Raw genomic sequence first — 17945 nt, forward strand, 5'->3', positions numbered from 1 at the left:
TGGTGGCCACATGTTGACTGGTAATTTTAAGAGGGTTTTAAGAGGAATGGTTAAAGCAATGACCTCATCCCTCTCTCTGATTGGAAACGTCTTTGTGCATTAGCGAGACACTAGGGAATACTTAGAAGGCTACTTCAGAACATCAGTTAATGACATACAACTATGAGAATTATGGCAAAAAAAAGTTTAATACTTTATTTCCAAACGATGAGGACAGCATTACAGATCCACTCCCCAGACTTGAACTAGGCTTTAAGATTGTACCTTTTTGCCAAGCTGAAAGACTAGTGAGGACAGCGTGTCCATGGAGGTGCTCCGCAGCTCTGGAGTAACGTCGAGTGCACGCACAATGGGGTGAATAATTCTGGAAGCATAATCCGTGAAGTCTAAAGACTCAGTCAGGCGATCTAAAGTCTCCAAGGCAACCCTAAACACCAAAAATAAAACAACCAAATGTTCTTTAAAACATTTATTGGCATTTTGTTAATTAATTGTAAAATAACAAGTAATAGACTGATATATCGGCCAATATTTAGACATTTTAAAAATACTGGCAGTAGAAAACCATGTTGTCTTGGCTGATTTACAAAAGTGAACATTCCACCAAATGTTTTTTTTTTTTATAAAATCAAAACAAAAAACAAATTAAGTCAAATGACAAAAATAAGTGTTTATCCCTCTTTGCGTGTTGTAAAATATATATATTTTTAATTTCAATGAAATTAATGTTCTATATTTTAGTCCGATAATGTTTTTTATTTATTATTTTTATGGTACTAAATTATATTTATATATTTATAATCCGTTTATTCACTTTTTGAGCATAGACCTGAAAATTTTATTTCCAACTTAACTGTCGAAACAAGAGGATAGAAAGGAGTAGTGCCAAACATTAGTTCCAAACTGATGAGTGATATCTTCTTGTGGTGCGTAGATCCAAAAAGAAATCAAAAATAAGAAAAAAGACATAAAAACTTTACTGTCCAGAGGCCACAAAGTGCAAAAGTACAAATAAAGTGCCGTAAATCTTGAATGCTTTAGAGTAAAGACTTAAGTTTGATCTCTTTTCAAAGACGACACTTGGCAGATTATTGCTCAAGTGAAAAAGTTTTTAAAAGTGAACTTTTTTGAATTTTACATTTATTGTTATGAAAAATGTGCACAAATACTATTTAAAATTTTTAAATGAAATATATTTACATTTTCAAAAACATGTTTTACTCTAAAACTGTGAAAAAATCAAAGCCATAAATCGAAACAAGTTGTGTTAAAAAATTTGAGCCTGATTTTTTTTCAGGACCATGCTCTCTATATTGCCATTGGCAGCCGAATAGCTTTAAAAATATATATTTGTATCAGTAAAGGAGACACGATCTAGTTAATTGTTTGAGGTTTTAAAACCGAGTTTCCAAACCAACACACCCGCACTGTGGTGCAGCCAACCAAATCAAGCACATTAATAAAATACAATCCGTCTACCTTTCTCTTCAAAATTCTTTCTTAAACTCAGCCCAGTACTTATTCAGTAAAACAATACAGATTCTTGTCTGTAAAAAACGTTTTACTGAGAGTATTAGCAGAGTAAAAGCTGGCCAAAGCCACTTTGTTAATGTGATCCTGTATTCATAGACTCTGGGGTTACCTTATTCACATTCGTTCTTACCACTGCTGCGAAAACACTCTCACTACCTCAAATGACCTATGCCCACATTAAGTCAACATGAAATCAAAATTAAAGACATTTACTTCAATATTATGTTCTTGATCTCATTGTTTATCAGTGAACATTATTCAAAAAAACTAAAACAAAAAAATCCCTGAAACAAATTTACTTCTTTTTTTTTCACAAACAGCAAAATAACTATTATTAAGGCCTTTCTTAATTATTCTTTAATTAACTATTTAACTATTCAGGTGTGGCTCCAATCTGGACCATGCTCTCACCAATTCCCTAATAATTAAAATCAAGCCTACATTCTTGGAATCAATATATTCTGTTTAACTTGCAAACATTTCCTATCACAGTAATAACATGGGTTGCAAATGGCGGTTCATGTTGACCTGAAGTTGAGACTTGTTGATACTTTTATAGATAGTATAGCAAATTAAGTAAAAAAACAAAACCAAAACAAAAAACACTGTTTTCCACATTTCATACCAACTACTGTAGCAACATATACAGTAGTGTATGTTTACTTTCACTACTCACTGGTTTGAATAACACTTGTTTAAAAAGAGCTTGAACAGAGCAGAAGATTTTCACACTGACTTGCGGGCCTGCAGGGGGACATCGGGGGCATCGAACAGTTTAACTACGGGAGGCAGCAGTAGGTGGAGGTAGTCATCCAGGTTAGCTCCAAACAGCTGGATGGCCATGAGCAGCTAGGACACAGAAGGAAGAAAACTGCCTGAAAACTGTGAAACTGGTGCATCAAGACAAACAGTAAATCTCTGTAAAAAATGGTTAAATACATCAGAGTATTGTGCATTATATATTGTGCTATATACATAGCACTTGGCACACAGTAAACCATGATATATAAATCCATTATAGAAATTTGTAAAAAAAAAAATTCAGAGTCATCTACATCACAATGAACACATTAAAGCATTTGTTTGAATCCTATAGCAAACCACTAATCACAAATTTCTTTATCTTTTATCCACAAATGAGGAACACAAGATTTCCTTATATGCAATTATATTTATATGCAAACAAGTGCTAATAGGAAAGCTTAACAGCATTAGAAACAGTACCTACAGTGAGTAAGGTTTAGTGGAAGGTCAGTTCTACGTCACGGATGTCACACAACTTCTAACAAGCTTACCTCATTTTGTGAATGGACGCTACAAACCAGTACTAAAAAACGTAATTTACTTAAAACTTAATTTACAACAAATTTCCATATTGATATGAAATGTGACTTGAAGATAATTTTCCATCAGCAGTCACTAAAACAAAACAGCAAACAGGTTTATACATTTTCTTTTTTTTTTAAAAGATTCAAAAAGAGAAATGGCTATAAGGAGGCCGTCTTTAGAATAAACCCTTTTTTCCCTTTTTTTAAAATCAAAATTTTGCCCTTCACACGGTCAAAATATTGCCAGCGCAGCTCACATGACTGACTGAGCTTTTGTTTTCTTATTCGGCCCATAACAACTGGTAGGCAGTTTAAGAGCTCCTTTAGGGTGACCTCACTGCTCCCAGTGATGCAGACGGTAGTTATGGGCTCTACAGGCGTGCAGAGAGAAGACTCATGTGGATGTAGGAATTACTGAATTACTTGAGTGGGATTTGTGGGTTTGGCCTGGAGCTACACACATCTGTCAGGAGCTGAAGACTGGCAGAGAAGATGTCTAATGATGAAGGAGCTCAGGAAAGCTCTGATATTCATTGACTTTTTTTAAATGTGAAGGGGGATTGTATGTATGAATGTATGTATGCATGTATCTATTTATTTATATTACATGTCTGGAATACATGAAGCATTGTCTGCATAATAATTTTAGTATAAAACGATTTTCTAGTACTGTACATCTGCTAGTTACATTACACTTCATCTATAATCAAATTCATCAGTGATAGTGGTCAATCAATATACAGTTTCTGGTGGAGATACTGATATCTTGATATTCCAATCTCTTAGAGTGGAAGAAGGCCGATATAAATATACTATTTCATTATAGAGAGTAAATAACACATGCTGCAATGATATTTGTATTTATTTTAAATAACATGTTTGTCCAAAATTGTATGGGGTTAGAATTGTTGCATTATTCCAAATAAATAGATTGAGATTCACAAACAGATGTAAAGAGATTCACAAAAATGTATAAAACTCAAAATAAATAAAATGAGATTTGCAAAAATATATATATATATTTACAAATGTGTTTTATGTCACAAACACAACTCTGGTATTTATTTGTGAACCGTTTTCTGTGCATTTGTAAATCGCTGCACGCATTTGTGAATTGCTTCTTGTGCATTTGTAAATCCCCTCACGCATCTGTGGATTTTGAAACACTTCTTGCGTCGACGTGCAGACAAATCCACAAATAAGTGGACTCCACCCACCGTTTTCTCAAACCCGTCAGATAACGGCCACATTGAGCTGACCAATCGTAGCACATTCTCGCTACAACCAATCACGTTAGACTTTACACTCCAGGCGGTAATTGAATCTGATTCATTTTCAAGATATTTGCACCCTTGAAATGGGTGCACAGAAAAGCAGTTCACAAATAAATGCCAGGCAGAGTTGTGTTTGTGACATAAAATACATTTGTAAATATATTTATTTATTTGCAAATCTCATTTTATTTATTATTGTGAGTTTTATAATTTTTTGTGAAACTCTTTACATTTATTTGTTGATCTTAATCTATTTATTTGTGAATTTGATCATTTTTTGTGAATCTCAATCTATTTATTAGGAATAATGCAACAATTATAACCCCATAGAATTGTTGACAGAACTCTCCTGACCCCACTGAATTCACACAGATGGACTGTCACGCACAGATTACACATACTTTTGTACAATATGCACACTTCAGAGAATCTAACAACTGGATTAGCAGAAGTTTGCAATGTTCATTGAGTAAAAATATTTATTAGATATTCCAAGACTTCTTTACATGAAATAAACACTAATGTACAGAATGACGATGGTATATGAGAAAGATACTATAAATAACAGAAAGACAAACTTATTTTTTTTAATATACCGTTTAGTCTGTGGATATTCAATAGTCTGTGAATACAAAAAGGATGCCTCCTAAACTGTTCTGAAATACAGGTTATCAGATTACCTAAATACAGACAGAGGGGAAGGTTTGTTGGTCGCCAGAGGAGCGCAAGGTTTAGATCACAAGGTTTAGATGAGATCATCTGACACCCGAAGGTGAACTCAGCACATATTGAAATAATGTGAAACAGGTGGCACAGACAGCAGACACAGAGTGCTTACACACATTAAATTACCGTAAAGTACCATAAAATATCCATATTGACTTTTTAGGTAAATCCATAATGTGTTTAGACAAGCAGCAGCATTCCGTCTTTTTACTGTTAAAATACCATTTCACACATCAGAACTAAAATACCAGTAAACTCTGTTATATCAATCAACAGAAATGATCTTTAAATGCTGCACTGTTTTCTTCATCTGCCTGGGTGAGGAGAAGTGCTTAAATCTCTGTCTAATCTGGCAACACTGTTTGACTTCTTATTGACAGGCGTAAGGGGCTCACAGAACAATCTTTTTCTTTTAAAAATGAGACACTATATATATATATATATATATCATTTGGTTTTTTTATGGGGGGGGGGTAGTAAATGTAACTTTGCTTTTCTTTTATTACATAAAGCTCACTTGAATACTTTGATACCACAGCAAAAACTACTAGCCTAATTGATAAAGTTCAAACATTTTTAAAGACAAGTCAGTAATAAAATAAGAACAAATACACATATTAAAAGCAGAGATGAATACTAAATAACAAATAACAATACCATGTGTATCAATCTAGAACATTTTTGATGCATTGGTGAATCAATTATTCCCCAAACCTATTAAGAAGCATTGCTACTTTAACACTCATCTGAATATCAGTGTATGCGTTTACCTTAATGGTGACGCTACGTCCGGGGCTGTTGTCGTGCATGAAGACTCGCAGCATATGTGGGATGAGTTGTGGCAGGTAGAGTTTGAATTCTCCACCTAGAGCCACCACTATCTGCTCAATCAGCAAAATAATGGTGTTCTGCATGGGATTATTTGGAGTCCAGTATTCCTGTAGAAGAGAAAACACCATATATATATATATATAAATAAATAAATAAATAAATGTAACTATATATATATATATATATAAATAAATGTAACTATATATATATATATATATATATATATATATATATATATATATATATATATATACATATATATCAGATAAGTAATATTCTGTCTTGTCACTTAAAAAAAAAAAATATATATATATATATATATATATATATATATATATATATATATATATATATATATATATATATATATAACCCTAACCCTAACATCATTCAAACTGCAAAGTGTTAACTTATATTTGTGTACAGTAGAAATAAAACAACATTGTGCTTTTGTAAAATAAATTCAAGCAATCTGCCCCCGAAATGGCGCTAATTTTAAAATTAAAGTAAAATGCTCACGGCTGCACGGGCATTCATAACGGTGCCATGGCGAGGAACGAGCAGAACAGAGTCAACGTTTTTTAGTTCATTCCTACTTCCATAGGAATTCATTGAAAACGTTCGCTCTGCTCCGCACCATTATCCATGTCAGTGCGGACGAACATATTTTACTTTCGTTTTTAAGTTAGCGATTCAAAAGCCCCCAGCGGTGTCACACGTTGATTAACCGGTGTTAAAATATTCTCACCGTCACATGCCTAGTATATTTTTATATAGATACAATAGGCCTACCTGATTTTGAACACAAGAGGGCAGTATAGCACTATCAGGGTGTCTACAGATATAAACAAGTTAAATTTAAGACTTTTTAAGACCTTTTTAATGCCACTTTGAATGAAATTTAAGACCAAACCTGTGATGGCCAAATTTTATTTGATTACACACATTATATTGATTACACACATTATATTACATGTGTATATGTAATATTTAACTTAAGTAATTGAAATAATGTAATATTTGCTACTTGTTTATTGAACTAAAATCAATGTAACATTTGCAATCGTGAGTATAATATTCAGCAAAATAGCTCCTGTAATGTTATGTTACTCAGGGGTCTTTCCAGGCTCAAAATGAGGCGGAGGTGGTAAAATCCTAATAATGTATTTTAATAATAAGATAATTAAATTTGTATTTTTTTGTAGAACACCATATAGCCTAATGTGTTTCCCACATTATTTTTGTGGGTGGAGCTTGGTACCTCTAGGGGGGTCCGGGGGCATGCCCTCTTGTAAGAAAATTTTGTACATTTTAAAGATAAATTCATTAATCTGGTGCACTTTGAGTCACCCGAATCCACTGTTAAAAATTAATAATCCACCTGCAAACCACCCATATTCTTTGATTTAGATATCTGCATCTGATCATCACATTAAAATTATTCAAATTCTTAGTGTTAAGCATGATAACATGGTAATATCACACTGAAGTAGGCTGATTTAAAATGAACATTTATTTATAATAAAATATTTAAAAAATGTATTTAAAATATTTATTTTCTTTTGGCAAAATTGCATTTCCTTAATAGCCTAAACAGAGGCTTTACTCCCTTCAAACTTAAATTGTCAATGTTTCATTACACCACTGTTTGAAAACACTCATTTTTTGTACGTTTTATTAAAGGGCATTTTTCCCCTAATTTTATTAAATGTTTGCTCCATCTTTCATTTCAAATTCTTAAATTTGATCAATATATTCAATTAAAATAATAAGACACTAGGCTGTTACCAATTAAATTAAATAATTTACATTGAAAAATTATAACTATTAAATGAGATTATTTTAAATATTTTTTAATATACAAATAAAGGAATGTTGAAAAGAATGATACTTTATGAAACTAAACCGCCAGTAGGAGGCGGCAGGCGACCGTCTTAATGAGCGAGTCATTGAGTCATTCATTCAAACGATTCGTTCAAACGGCTGATTTATTCAGAATGAGGCAGTTTATGAATGGGTAATTGAATTAGTCAGGGGGCCAATTCTGAAAAGGGCTTCCGTTAAGACTTTTGCGGACATGTTTTGGTACAAGCTGTCACCCTATTTTTTTAGTTAGAAGACACCCATAGGTAAGATATTAGGGTGGTTGTCAAGCTGAATTTTTTTTTGTGTGACTTGTACAAGCAATTTCAGGCCAATTTTTTGGTTTCCTGCTCAACACGACATGCCAACAGTAAATGTTGAATATCTCCACAACCACAAGGACCATATTCATAAAAATGGTATCAAATGAAAGCCAACACTTATGGGATGTCTGCTGAAGTGTCAGAATGAACATTTATTGTACAGTGTAAGAGACAACAGAACTAGAACATGAAAAAAACTATCTCCGCCTAAAGAGAACCAGTTTTCAAAGTGAATATCAGCTTGGAAACATAACCTAGTATCCCAAAACCTCTATCAATCAGTACCCATCTCTACGGGAATGAGTCAAGCCAAGTTTAAAGCTTGTAGGGAGAGACAGTGCAATGCTGCACAAGTTATAATACTTTAATGTCAAGGCGGAAATTTAGAACTGTAGATGATGGTCTGTGGTGCTATTTGACTTAATTAGTGTACCAGGTTGTAACACAAATTATATTACATTCACATATCACTATAGTTATTAATTCCATCCTAACAACACTGCTCTCTCACTTCTTTAGGGTTAGGGGTTAGTAACTAGTTAGTAGTCATAACTATGTAATAGTCGTATGGCAAAGGTATGTTTTTCCCATCAAAGCAGTGGCTCTCAGGTTGGCAGAGGTTGGCTCTCAGGTTGTCAGTCTCATCCCTTTGAGACTGCATGGATTGAATAAGCAAGGTCAAGCTAAGCGCAATGCAAATAATGGTGTGTGTCTATTATATTGCAAAAATATTGCACAATATTATACTACAATAATCTCCAGAAAGAGCACAAAGACAACACTTCCTGAAAAATCACTTCAATCAAAGGGCTTTATCTTGGCTGTATTTTCCATATTTGTCTTGACAAATGAAACATTGTTCCCAATCAATATCTCTTCCTATTTGTTTTTCTTTGGACGCTAGGCTTACAGCTTCCTCTGGATCCATGTTATCTCATCTGAAGGCAAATACATTTTTCACTACACTAGTCTGATTGGTTTCTGAGTGGATCACTACAATGTCCTCTGAAATAAGCTGAGGGCTTTGCTATCTAACAAACTTATTAACGCTTTTAGCTATAGCAGACTGTAAAATAGGCTGCTGTGCAGCAAATAAATTAAAAACAATATTTCCATTACACATCTGCACAAAACTTAATTTACCTATTAGTAAGTAAGCTAGTAATTATGAAAGTAAATTAGCCTAGCTATACACTCACCTAAAGGATTATTAGGAACACCTGTTCAATTTCTTATTAATGCAATTATCTAATCAAGCAATCACATGGCAGTTGCTTCAATGCATTTAGGGGTGTGGTCCTGGTCAAGACAATCTCCTGAACTCCAAACTGAATGTCAGAATGGGAAAGAAAGGTGATTTAAGCAATTTTGAGCGTGGCATGGTTGTTGGTGCCAGACGTGCCGGTCTGAGTATTTCACAATCTGCTCAGTTACTGGGATTTTCACGCACAACCATTTCTAGGGTTTACAAAGAATGGTGTGAAAAGGGAAAAACATCCAGTATGCGGCAGTCCTGTGGGCGAAAATGCCTTGTTGATGCTAGAGGTCAGAGGAGAATGGGCCGACTGATTCAAGCTGATAGAAGAGCAACTTTGACTGAAATAACCACTCGTTACAACCGAGGTATGCAGCAAAGCATTTGTGAAGCCACAACACGCACAACCTTGAGGCGGATGGGCTACAACAGCAGAAGACCCCACCGGGTACCACTCATCTCCACTACAAATAGGAAAAAGAGGCTACAATTTGCACGAGCTCACCAAAATTGGACAGTTGAAGACTGGAAAAATGTTGCCTGGTCTGATGAGTCTCGATTTCTGTTGAGACATTCAGATGGTAGAGTCAGAATTTGGCGTAAACAGAATGAGAACATGGATCCATCATGCCTTGTTACCACTGTGCAGGGTGGTGGTGGTGGTGTAATGGTGTGGGGGATGTTTTCTTGGCACACTTTAGGCCCCTTAGTGCCAATTGGGCATCGTTTAAATGCCACGGCCTACCTGAGCATTGTTTCTGACCATGTCCATCCCTTTATGACCACCATGTACCCATCCTCTGATGGCTACTTCCAGCAGGATAATGCACCATGTCACAAAGCTCGAATCATTTCAAATTGGTTTCTTGAACATGACAATGAGTTCACTGTACTAAAATGGCCCCCACAGTCACCAGATCTCAACCCAATAGAGCATCTTTGGGATGTGGTGGAACGGGAGCTTCGTGCCCTGGATGTGCATCCCACAAATCTCCATCAACTGCAAGATGCTATCCTATCAATATGGGCCAACATTTCTAAAAAATAAGGGTGTCCCAATTTCGATTTTAAATCGAAATCGATCGAAATTAATGCTCAATCTCGATTATCGAATCAAAAAATGGAATCGTCGATGCTGCCACGCCCCCATGTCACGGCAGCTCGGCTTGCCTGTAAAAGGTAAAACTCCTTTTCTCGAGAATATTGAAGCCTTTATTTTAAAACACATTGCAGCTGCACAGCGAGAGCATCATATCTCGTCTGAGCGAGCTGATTGTCTGTGCTGCGGTAACTGCAAGAACCTATGGCGAGTTAGCAGTGGCGTACGGTCCAATGGGAGCGCATGGCGCCCTGCCAACCTCGAGCGCGCCAATTTGGACGTGGCTGGAGAGTATAATTCACAAAAAACTCGCCAAAGGATTTTAGGTTTAAATCGACTGAAGCGAAGTACCTGATATGAGCGAAATAGCACGGCAAGGCAAAGCAGTACTCGTTCCCTTATCTCTAAGGGAACCGAGGTTACGCAAGTAACCAAGTAGCCTACGTTCCCTTACGAGAACGTTCTCTCGTACTGCGTTGCAAACGCTGTGGGAACCCAATATAAAACGCCGTGCTATTCGCCTGTGACTGCTCTGAGGAGTCCAGGGAGCCCCGGGACTATAATAGCCAGGTAATAGGTTATATTGTTTAAGTTTCCAATTGACTGAAGATATAAGTTATTGTTACATTATGTTGTTAATAAACGTTTTAAATTTGACAATGTAGTGTGTGGTATTGCGAACAAAGGTCAGATATTATTATATTGCATAAAAGTCTTAAAATGGCATAGCTTGTGCTTTCAATTTATTTTTTTTAAATCAAGAATCGAATCGAACCGTGACTTTAGAATCGAAAATGTAATCGAATCGAGGATTTGGAGAATCGTGACACCCTTACTAAAGAATGCTTTCAGCACCTTGTTGAATCAATGCCACGTAGAATTAAGGCAGTTCTGAAGGCGAAAGGGGGTCAAACACAGTATTAGTATGGTGTTCCTAATAATCCTTTAGGTGAGTGTATGTCTGGTAAGTATATAGCTAGTTGGAAAACAGTTTAGCTTACCTGTTTCTGGCAACATTTGATGGTAGAATGGTAGAATCTTGAGATAAATGTTTGTGTTGACAAATAGATCAAGTTAATCTGTTGTGTGATTGTGTGATTCACTCCTTTATAAAGTTTTGTTCAGACTGTACTGTTGACACCTGCTGTGATCATCTTCTCTGGATCTGCTGCCTCAATCTGCTGCCAAATCACAGCTGCGCTGACACAACAGTGCCCCTTGTGGTGTGATACTCTTGTGGTATTTATTGATTATTATTTTTTAATGATCATGCTTGCACATAAGTTGGATTATATTACACATTTGCCCAAAATTACAATAGGTAACATGGAAGAAAATGGAAGCACTTTGGGGAAAAAAATCCGCTTTTACCACTTTTAAGAATATAGTGTTAAAATGGACAAAAAAACATTTTCTAAGCTGACAACCTGGCTAGAACACATGTTAAGGGGATAAATATTAATACTGGATAGGTTGTATGCTTGTACCAAAAAGTGTCCGACAAAGTTTTAATATCAGTTTTGGCCCCCTGACTAAATCTTTGACTCAACCGGTTCGTTCAAAACGCTGAATCATTCATTAATGAAACATGGCTGAGTGTTGCTGTGAGATGCGCTATGGTTCTGCTGTGATCTTTGTTTGGAACTATTTTCGCTGCTGAAAAAAGTCATTGCGTGTAAAATGTAAGTGACTTAATTTTAACTATTTGTTTATTGAACTGTTATGAAATCAGTCTCGGTTTCAATCTTGATGTCATTCAGGCTAACAGCTCTCTCGTGTAGCCTAGGCTATATATTGTTTCTTAACTATAAAATGTTATAAATAACTGCACGAGCCTCAACAGCGCAACACTGTTACCGTCAGTACATTAGGGAGGCCTATATTATTATCAACTATAGGCTATCGCAAAGGTCATATTTCATTATCAATAGCTGTTTATGTAATAAAATCTGAATCATTCTGGCGATTCGATGCTTCACTTGACGGACATTAGGTCCGTCAGACTGGAGAAATTTTTGCGGTTACGTGACCAGAAATATTTAAGACCTATCGAATCTGAATTTAAGACATTTTTATACTTTTTAAGGCCTTTTATTAGGAAAACTTTATTTAAGACATTTTAAGACTTTTTAAGGACCCGCGGCCACCCTGACTATAAATGACATTATTTATTTTTGGACTAAAAAAACATGTTTTTAAACTTAAACAATTATTAAATTGAAAAAAAAAAAGAATAAAATGGGTTTAGTTCTGATATTTGTATAATTTTATATAGAATTTTTCCTTTTTTGACATTAATAATTTCGCCATAGCAAAACTGTTTGAGATATTTATTATCCGTTTACAATTTAGCATCTTTAATGTATTTTCATCATGTTGAAAAAGTTTGGTGGGAATAAAATAAACCACTTAAGAGGAGTGGGTAAAAATTCAGAGGCTGATTTTGCAAAGAAATCCACATTCAAACCAAAATATTTGACTTCCTGATGCTCTGAGCTAATGACTATAAATTAGAAAATTGTCCGACTCGATGAGACCAATATGCGTACTGATTTTTGTGACTGTACATAAAATTAACCCCCCCACTTTTGTCAAAAGCATTTAGAAAGTGACACACTTCCTGCTGCCAGTTGGTGGCGCTATAACTTTGACTCACAATAGTTACATACAAGTGATCAGCCTCTTACCACGAACACACTGCTAAAGTTTCATCAAGATCAGTTATAACACTTCGTTTTTATTTTTTCTCGCCATAAATTAGTTTCCTCGCCACGGCCAAACCGTTCGAGATATCAAAAACCCGTCCGCAATTTAGCATCCTCAATGTCTTGAATTCATGCTGACCGAGTTTGGTGGCAATTGAAAGAATTGCCTAGGAGGAGGACATCAAATTCCAGAGCAAGCGTTCTCCAAACAACCCATAATAGACGACTTCCTGTTGGGCTGGCGTAAAACTTGACCGAGGGAAAGTTGTTCAGCCCGATGAGATCTATACGTGTACTGAGTTTCATATTAATTCATGCATGCGTGTTTGATCTATGGACCAAGGTTTCAGACCCCGTTCAAGGGTGAAAAATCCCCCCACCCCTTACACATATGGCGCTTTTCCACTGCATGGTACGGTACGGCTCGGTTCGGTACGGCACGCTTTGGCGCTTTTCCACTGCATGGTACGGTACGGCTCGGTTCGGTACGGCACGCTTATGGCGCATTTCCACTGCATGGTACGGTACGGTACGGCTCGCTTCGGCTCGCTTTAAATGGTACCACCTCTGTTGAGGTTCCAAGCGTACCGTACCGGTACAAAAATGTGACGTGAAAACACTGAAGATCACTGATTGGTCAGACAGAATCGTCACTACCAGTGTCATTGTATTTGCGACACGAGACCATGCACGAGACAAACCCGCTAGATTTAAATAGCCAGTAGACAACAGCCAACGCTGTAGTGTCTTGCACTTAAAAAGTTTCTTCTAAACTGTTTCTTGCAGTCAGGGGCGGCGCCGGATAATTTTTAACGCATGTGCTGAGGGCACACACACACATATGTGTGTGTATATAGCCTATATATAATATAGCCTATATATATATATATATATATATATAAATATAGCCTATATATATATATATATATATATATATATATATATATATATATATATATATATATATATATATATATATATATATATATATATATACATATATATATATATAATTAATAAATGAGAAAAACTTGGCCACAAAATATTTAATATTCAATTATTTTAATGATCACAATTAAAGTTTTAATTTTATTAAATTGAACAAGCGCAAAATTCAGCATTCAATCAAATATTCAAAAAGACTTAATAATAATGTTATTTCTCTCTATAGGCGCGTTTACTACGAATATGGCGATCGTCAACTTCATCTTTGCCAGACACTGACAGAAAACACTATTTTATAAATAAAAATCAGTGCACGCGTCCCCGGATTTACAAACGCACATCTTGCTTGTTGCACGCACATTATGTCGAAATAACGAGATATTATGTTGAAATAACATTATTATTATTAAGTCTTTTTGAATATTTGATTGAATGCTGAATTTTGCGCTTGTTCAATTTAATAAAATTAGGCCTATATATAGCCTATATATATACTATTAATAAATGAGCAAAAATTGGCCACAAATTATTTAATATTCAATTATTTTAATGATCACAATTAAAGTTTTAATTTTATTTAAACGCGTGCACTGATTTTTATTTATAAAATAGTGTTTTCTGTCAGTGTCTGTGCATGGCAAAGATGAAGTTGACGATCGCCATATTCGTAGTAAACGCGCCTATAGAGAGAAATGCACATAATGGATTACATAAGAGAGTAGCCTATTTCTTTTTGTTTTGAATTATTTCGTTTAAAGACATTTCAAGCTTTGTGTATTTGAGGATGAGATGCGCTCCAGTTAACGTACAATGCAAGTGACCGCTCGGGCGCCTCGATGGTTAAATTGTCTATTTTGCATCTTATTCAATCCAGGCAATTGTTTGATGAAAAAATTATTAAAATTAAGATACAATTTATACAAAACGAAATTCACTTTAAAGAAAACAAAGTGAACAAAACTTAATGAAGTGGTCAAAATTATGTCTGACTCGCTCCATGTCTCTCTACTCGTCTCGTGCTGTTCACTTTTCATAATCAACATAGGCAGATGGAAAAAAATAACATAACATTAACATTAAATGCGCTTTTTTAATGGCAGTAGTTTAAAACAGTAGGCTACATTAGGCCTAGACTCTCTATTTGTAAAGATTGCTGCACATTCATTTAATTCTGAATTTTGGACACACAAGTTGAAAGGCATTTGTTCAAATCAAGTTCACGGATAATTGTGCGTGCATTTATTAATCATTATGATACTAAAATCATAAAGTAGGCTATGCTATGTACAAAAAATCAGATGAGCCCAGAATATGAACGCAACGTTTAATTACACGTTAAGAATTTTCCTTACATATAGTAAACCATTATAAGACCGTTTAATTTAATTTAAAAACATCCACATGCCGAGAATCAAGAGCACCATCCACTGTGTTGTGCGTTTGAAATGTGGCGCGTTTACGATGATGTCATGGCAGTAGAGGCGGCAACTATAACGATCAGTCCCACCCATTTTGAAGCGGTACTAACTGCAATGGAAAAGCAACCGAGCTAAAGCGAACCGAACCGTGCCGTACCGAGTCGAGTCGTACCACGCAGTGGAAAAGCGAAGCGAGCCGAACCGTTCCGCGCCGAGTCGAACCGTACCGAGCCGAACCGTGCCGTACCATGCAGTGGAAAAGCGCCAATACAGAGACAGAGAGAGAGAGAGAGAGAAAATTCTCCAGAAAAATCCACATTCAAACCAAAATATCTGACTTCCTGTTGGTCAGAGCTAATGACTGTAAATTAGAAAGTTGTCCGGCTTGATGAGAACAATATACATACCAAGTTTTGTTGCTGTAGATGAATCTAACCCCCCACTTTGGTCAAAAGGTGGAGCTACTGAGCCATTCCACCACACCCATTTCTGAAACTTTGCACGTCTACTGGCTAATAAATGTGATGTGTCTGTCGAGTTTCATCCAATTTCAAGCATGCTAAGAGTCTCAAAAGCATCAAAAAAGAATATTAAAGTTTGATGCGTTGCCATGGCAACAGTATCTAAGATATCAATAATCCTTTCACAGGTCTACATCTGCCGTGTGTTTACATTATACACAAAGTTTGAAGCAAATCGGGTAAAAATAAGAGGGTGATTTCAAAGTATTTTGAAAGTGGCAAACTTCCTGCTGCCAGTTGGTGGCGCTATAACTTTGACTCACAATAGTCACATCCATGTGATCGGCCTCTTACAACGAACACACTGCGGAAGTTTCATCAAGATCAGTTAATGTATGCAGAAGTTAAAACACACTTCCTGTGTCCCATTTTTCGCCATAAATTCGTTTCCTCGTCACGGCCAAACCGTTCGAGATATCAAAAATCTGTTCACAAGAATTCATCCTCAATGTCTTGACTTCATTCACACCGAGTTTGGTGGCGATCGGATGAATTCCCTAGGAGGAGTATTTCACATTCCATTGTATGCGTTTTCCAAACAACGTATAATAACCGACTTCCTTTTGGGCTTTTGTAAAACTTAGAGCACCGAAAGTTGTTCGGCCCGATGAGATCTATATGTGTACTGAGTTTCATATTATTACATGCAAGCGTGTTTGATTTACGGACCAAGTTTTTGGACACCATTCCGGGGGTGCTGTCGAGCCCCCCTGCCACGCCTGGGTACCAGCTTCAGTCCGGCCCTGATGGCCGTGGGTTCTGACGTGTGTGCAAAATTTCAAGAGTTTTTGAGCATGTTAACCCTCTGGGGACCAAAAACGCACCCGCGCGTTTTGCTCGTTTTTTTTTTTTAGCAATGAAAAATAAACACTTAAAGGAGACATATCATGCTTTTAAATTGTTCCTTTTTACATATAAATCATACATTTGTAGTCTATATAAAGCGGAACTGCAATGCTTGGGTCTGAATTCTTCATTATTATAGCTCCACAGGCCCCTTTTCTACCCCTTTTCTGATGTGCGTCTGAGAGCAACTCGTTTTGGTGCGGTCTCTTTAAATACAATTGAGACACTTCATACCCCGCCCCCTCTCCAGGTTGCAGAGGTTCAACTCCACCCCGTTCGGCCATTTTTGTAGTTTGATAGCAGAGATACGATTATCTAGCGGCACAGAAACTTTTTATTCACACGTTATTAACAAAATGTCAACAACGGAAGACTTGTCCAGCCAGCCTTACATGTTCGAGCCAGAGTCGGAGCCGGAGCGAGATGAAAATGAAGACGACGAACCTGTAGAACAACGTCTTCATATGGATGTATCGCACTGGTGTGTACTGTATTTACACATGAAACTTTGGTCTTCCGTCCTTTTACCACCCTGTCGATTTATTTCGATTAATATGTGCGAGGGAGAGAGAGCAAGACAGCGTCTAGTTTGGAGACAGTGATGTCTTGTTTACACTTTCGCCTGGCTCTGAAGAGAGAGAGAGAGAGAGCGCGCGCGCGCGCGGGTCTCTCTCTCTGCTCGTTCTTTCAGTTAAACATGCGCCCTTGTCACAAGCGCGGCAGTTTATCTACATTAGACGGGGTAGTGAAGCGTGTGGGTTACTACATCCAACAACCGAACATTTTAACTTACCCTCTCGTAACTTCTGCATCCTTTAGCTTGGACTACAAAATTGCAGCGAGAAATAAAAATGGCGGATTGCTCGAAGTGTTGGGCCGGAAGTCAATGTCCTTATTTGGTAGTTCCGCTGCAAATACTGTGACGTAATAGTTCAAAAAACGTCATAGATAACAGAAAAATCGGAACAGGTTGAAAAATATGACCAAAACAGAATATAAAGATATCAACGAAGCACCTGAAGAGAATAATTTCATATTTTCTGTACTGCTAAACACTCCAAATATACAACAAAATGCATTTAAGGGCTAAAAAAGTGCATTTGGCATGATATGTCCCCTTTAATGCTCTGTTAATTTTGATCTTTCATTTTCGTGTAATACATCAATCGATCCTGTTCAGTTTCTATTTTTTTTCTGTATACTCACAATAAAAATAAAGTGCTTTGCTTTTTGACAAATAAAGAAAAATGAACATGATGCGATTTCTGCCTTCTCTCT

General features: G+C 36.3%; 1 protein-coding gene across 1 annotated transcript in view; it reads right to left on the bottom strand.

The window, feature by feature from the left end:
- Positions 1-17945, bottom strand: part of mtor (mechanistic target of rapamycin kinase) — a 253459-nt gene that overhangs the window by 163526 nt on the left and 71988 nt on the right. The window contains exons 21-23 of the mRNA XM_081349573.1: positions 5632-5799; positions 2270-2382; positions 265-427 (exon numbers count right to left, since the gene is read on the bottom strand). Coding sequence (XP_081205699.1) covers positions 265-427; positions 2270-2382; positions 5632-5799 — 444 coding nt within the window. The remainder of the gene's footprint in view (positions 1-264; positions 428-2269; positions 2383-5631; positions 5800-17945) is intronic.

Source organism: Scardinius erythrophthalmus, assembly GCF_964197995.2.
Source record: "Scardinius erythrophthalmus genome assembly, chromosome: 20".
In the NCBI taxonomy this organism is placed as follows: Eukaryota; Metazoa; Chordata; class Actinopteri; order Cypriniformes; family Leuciscidae; genus Scardinius; species Scardinius erythrophthalmus.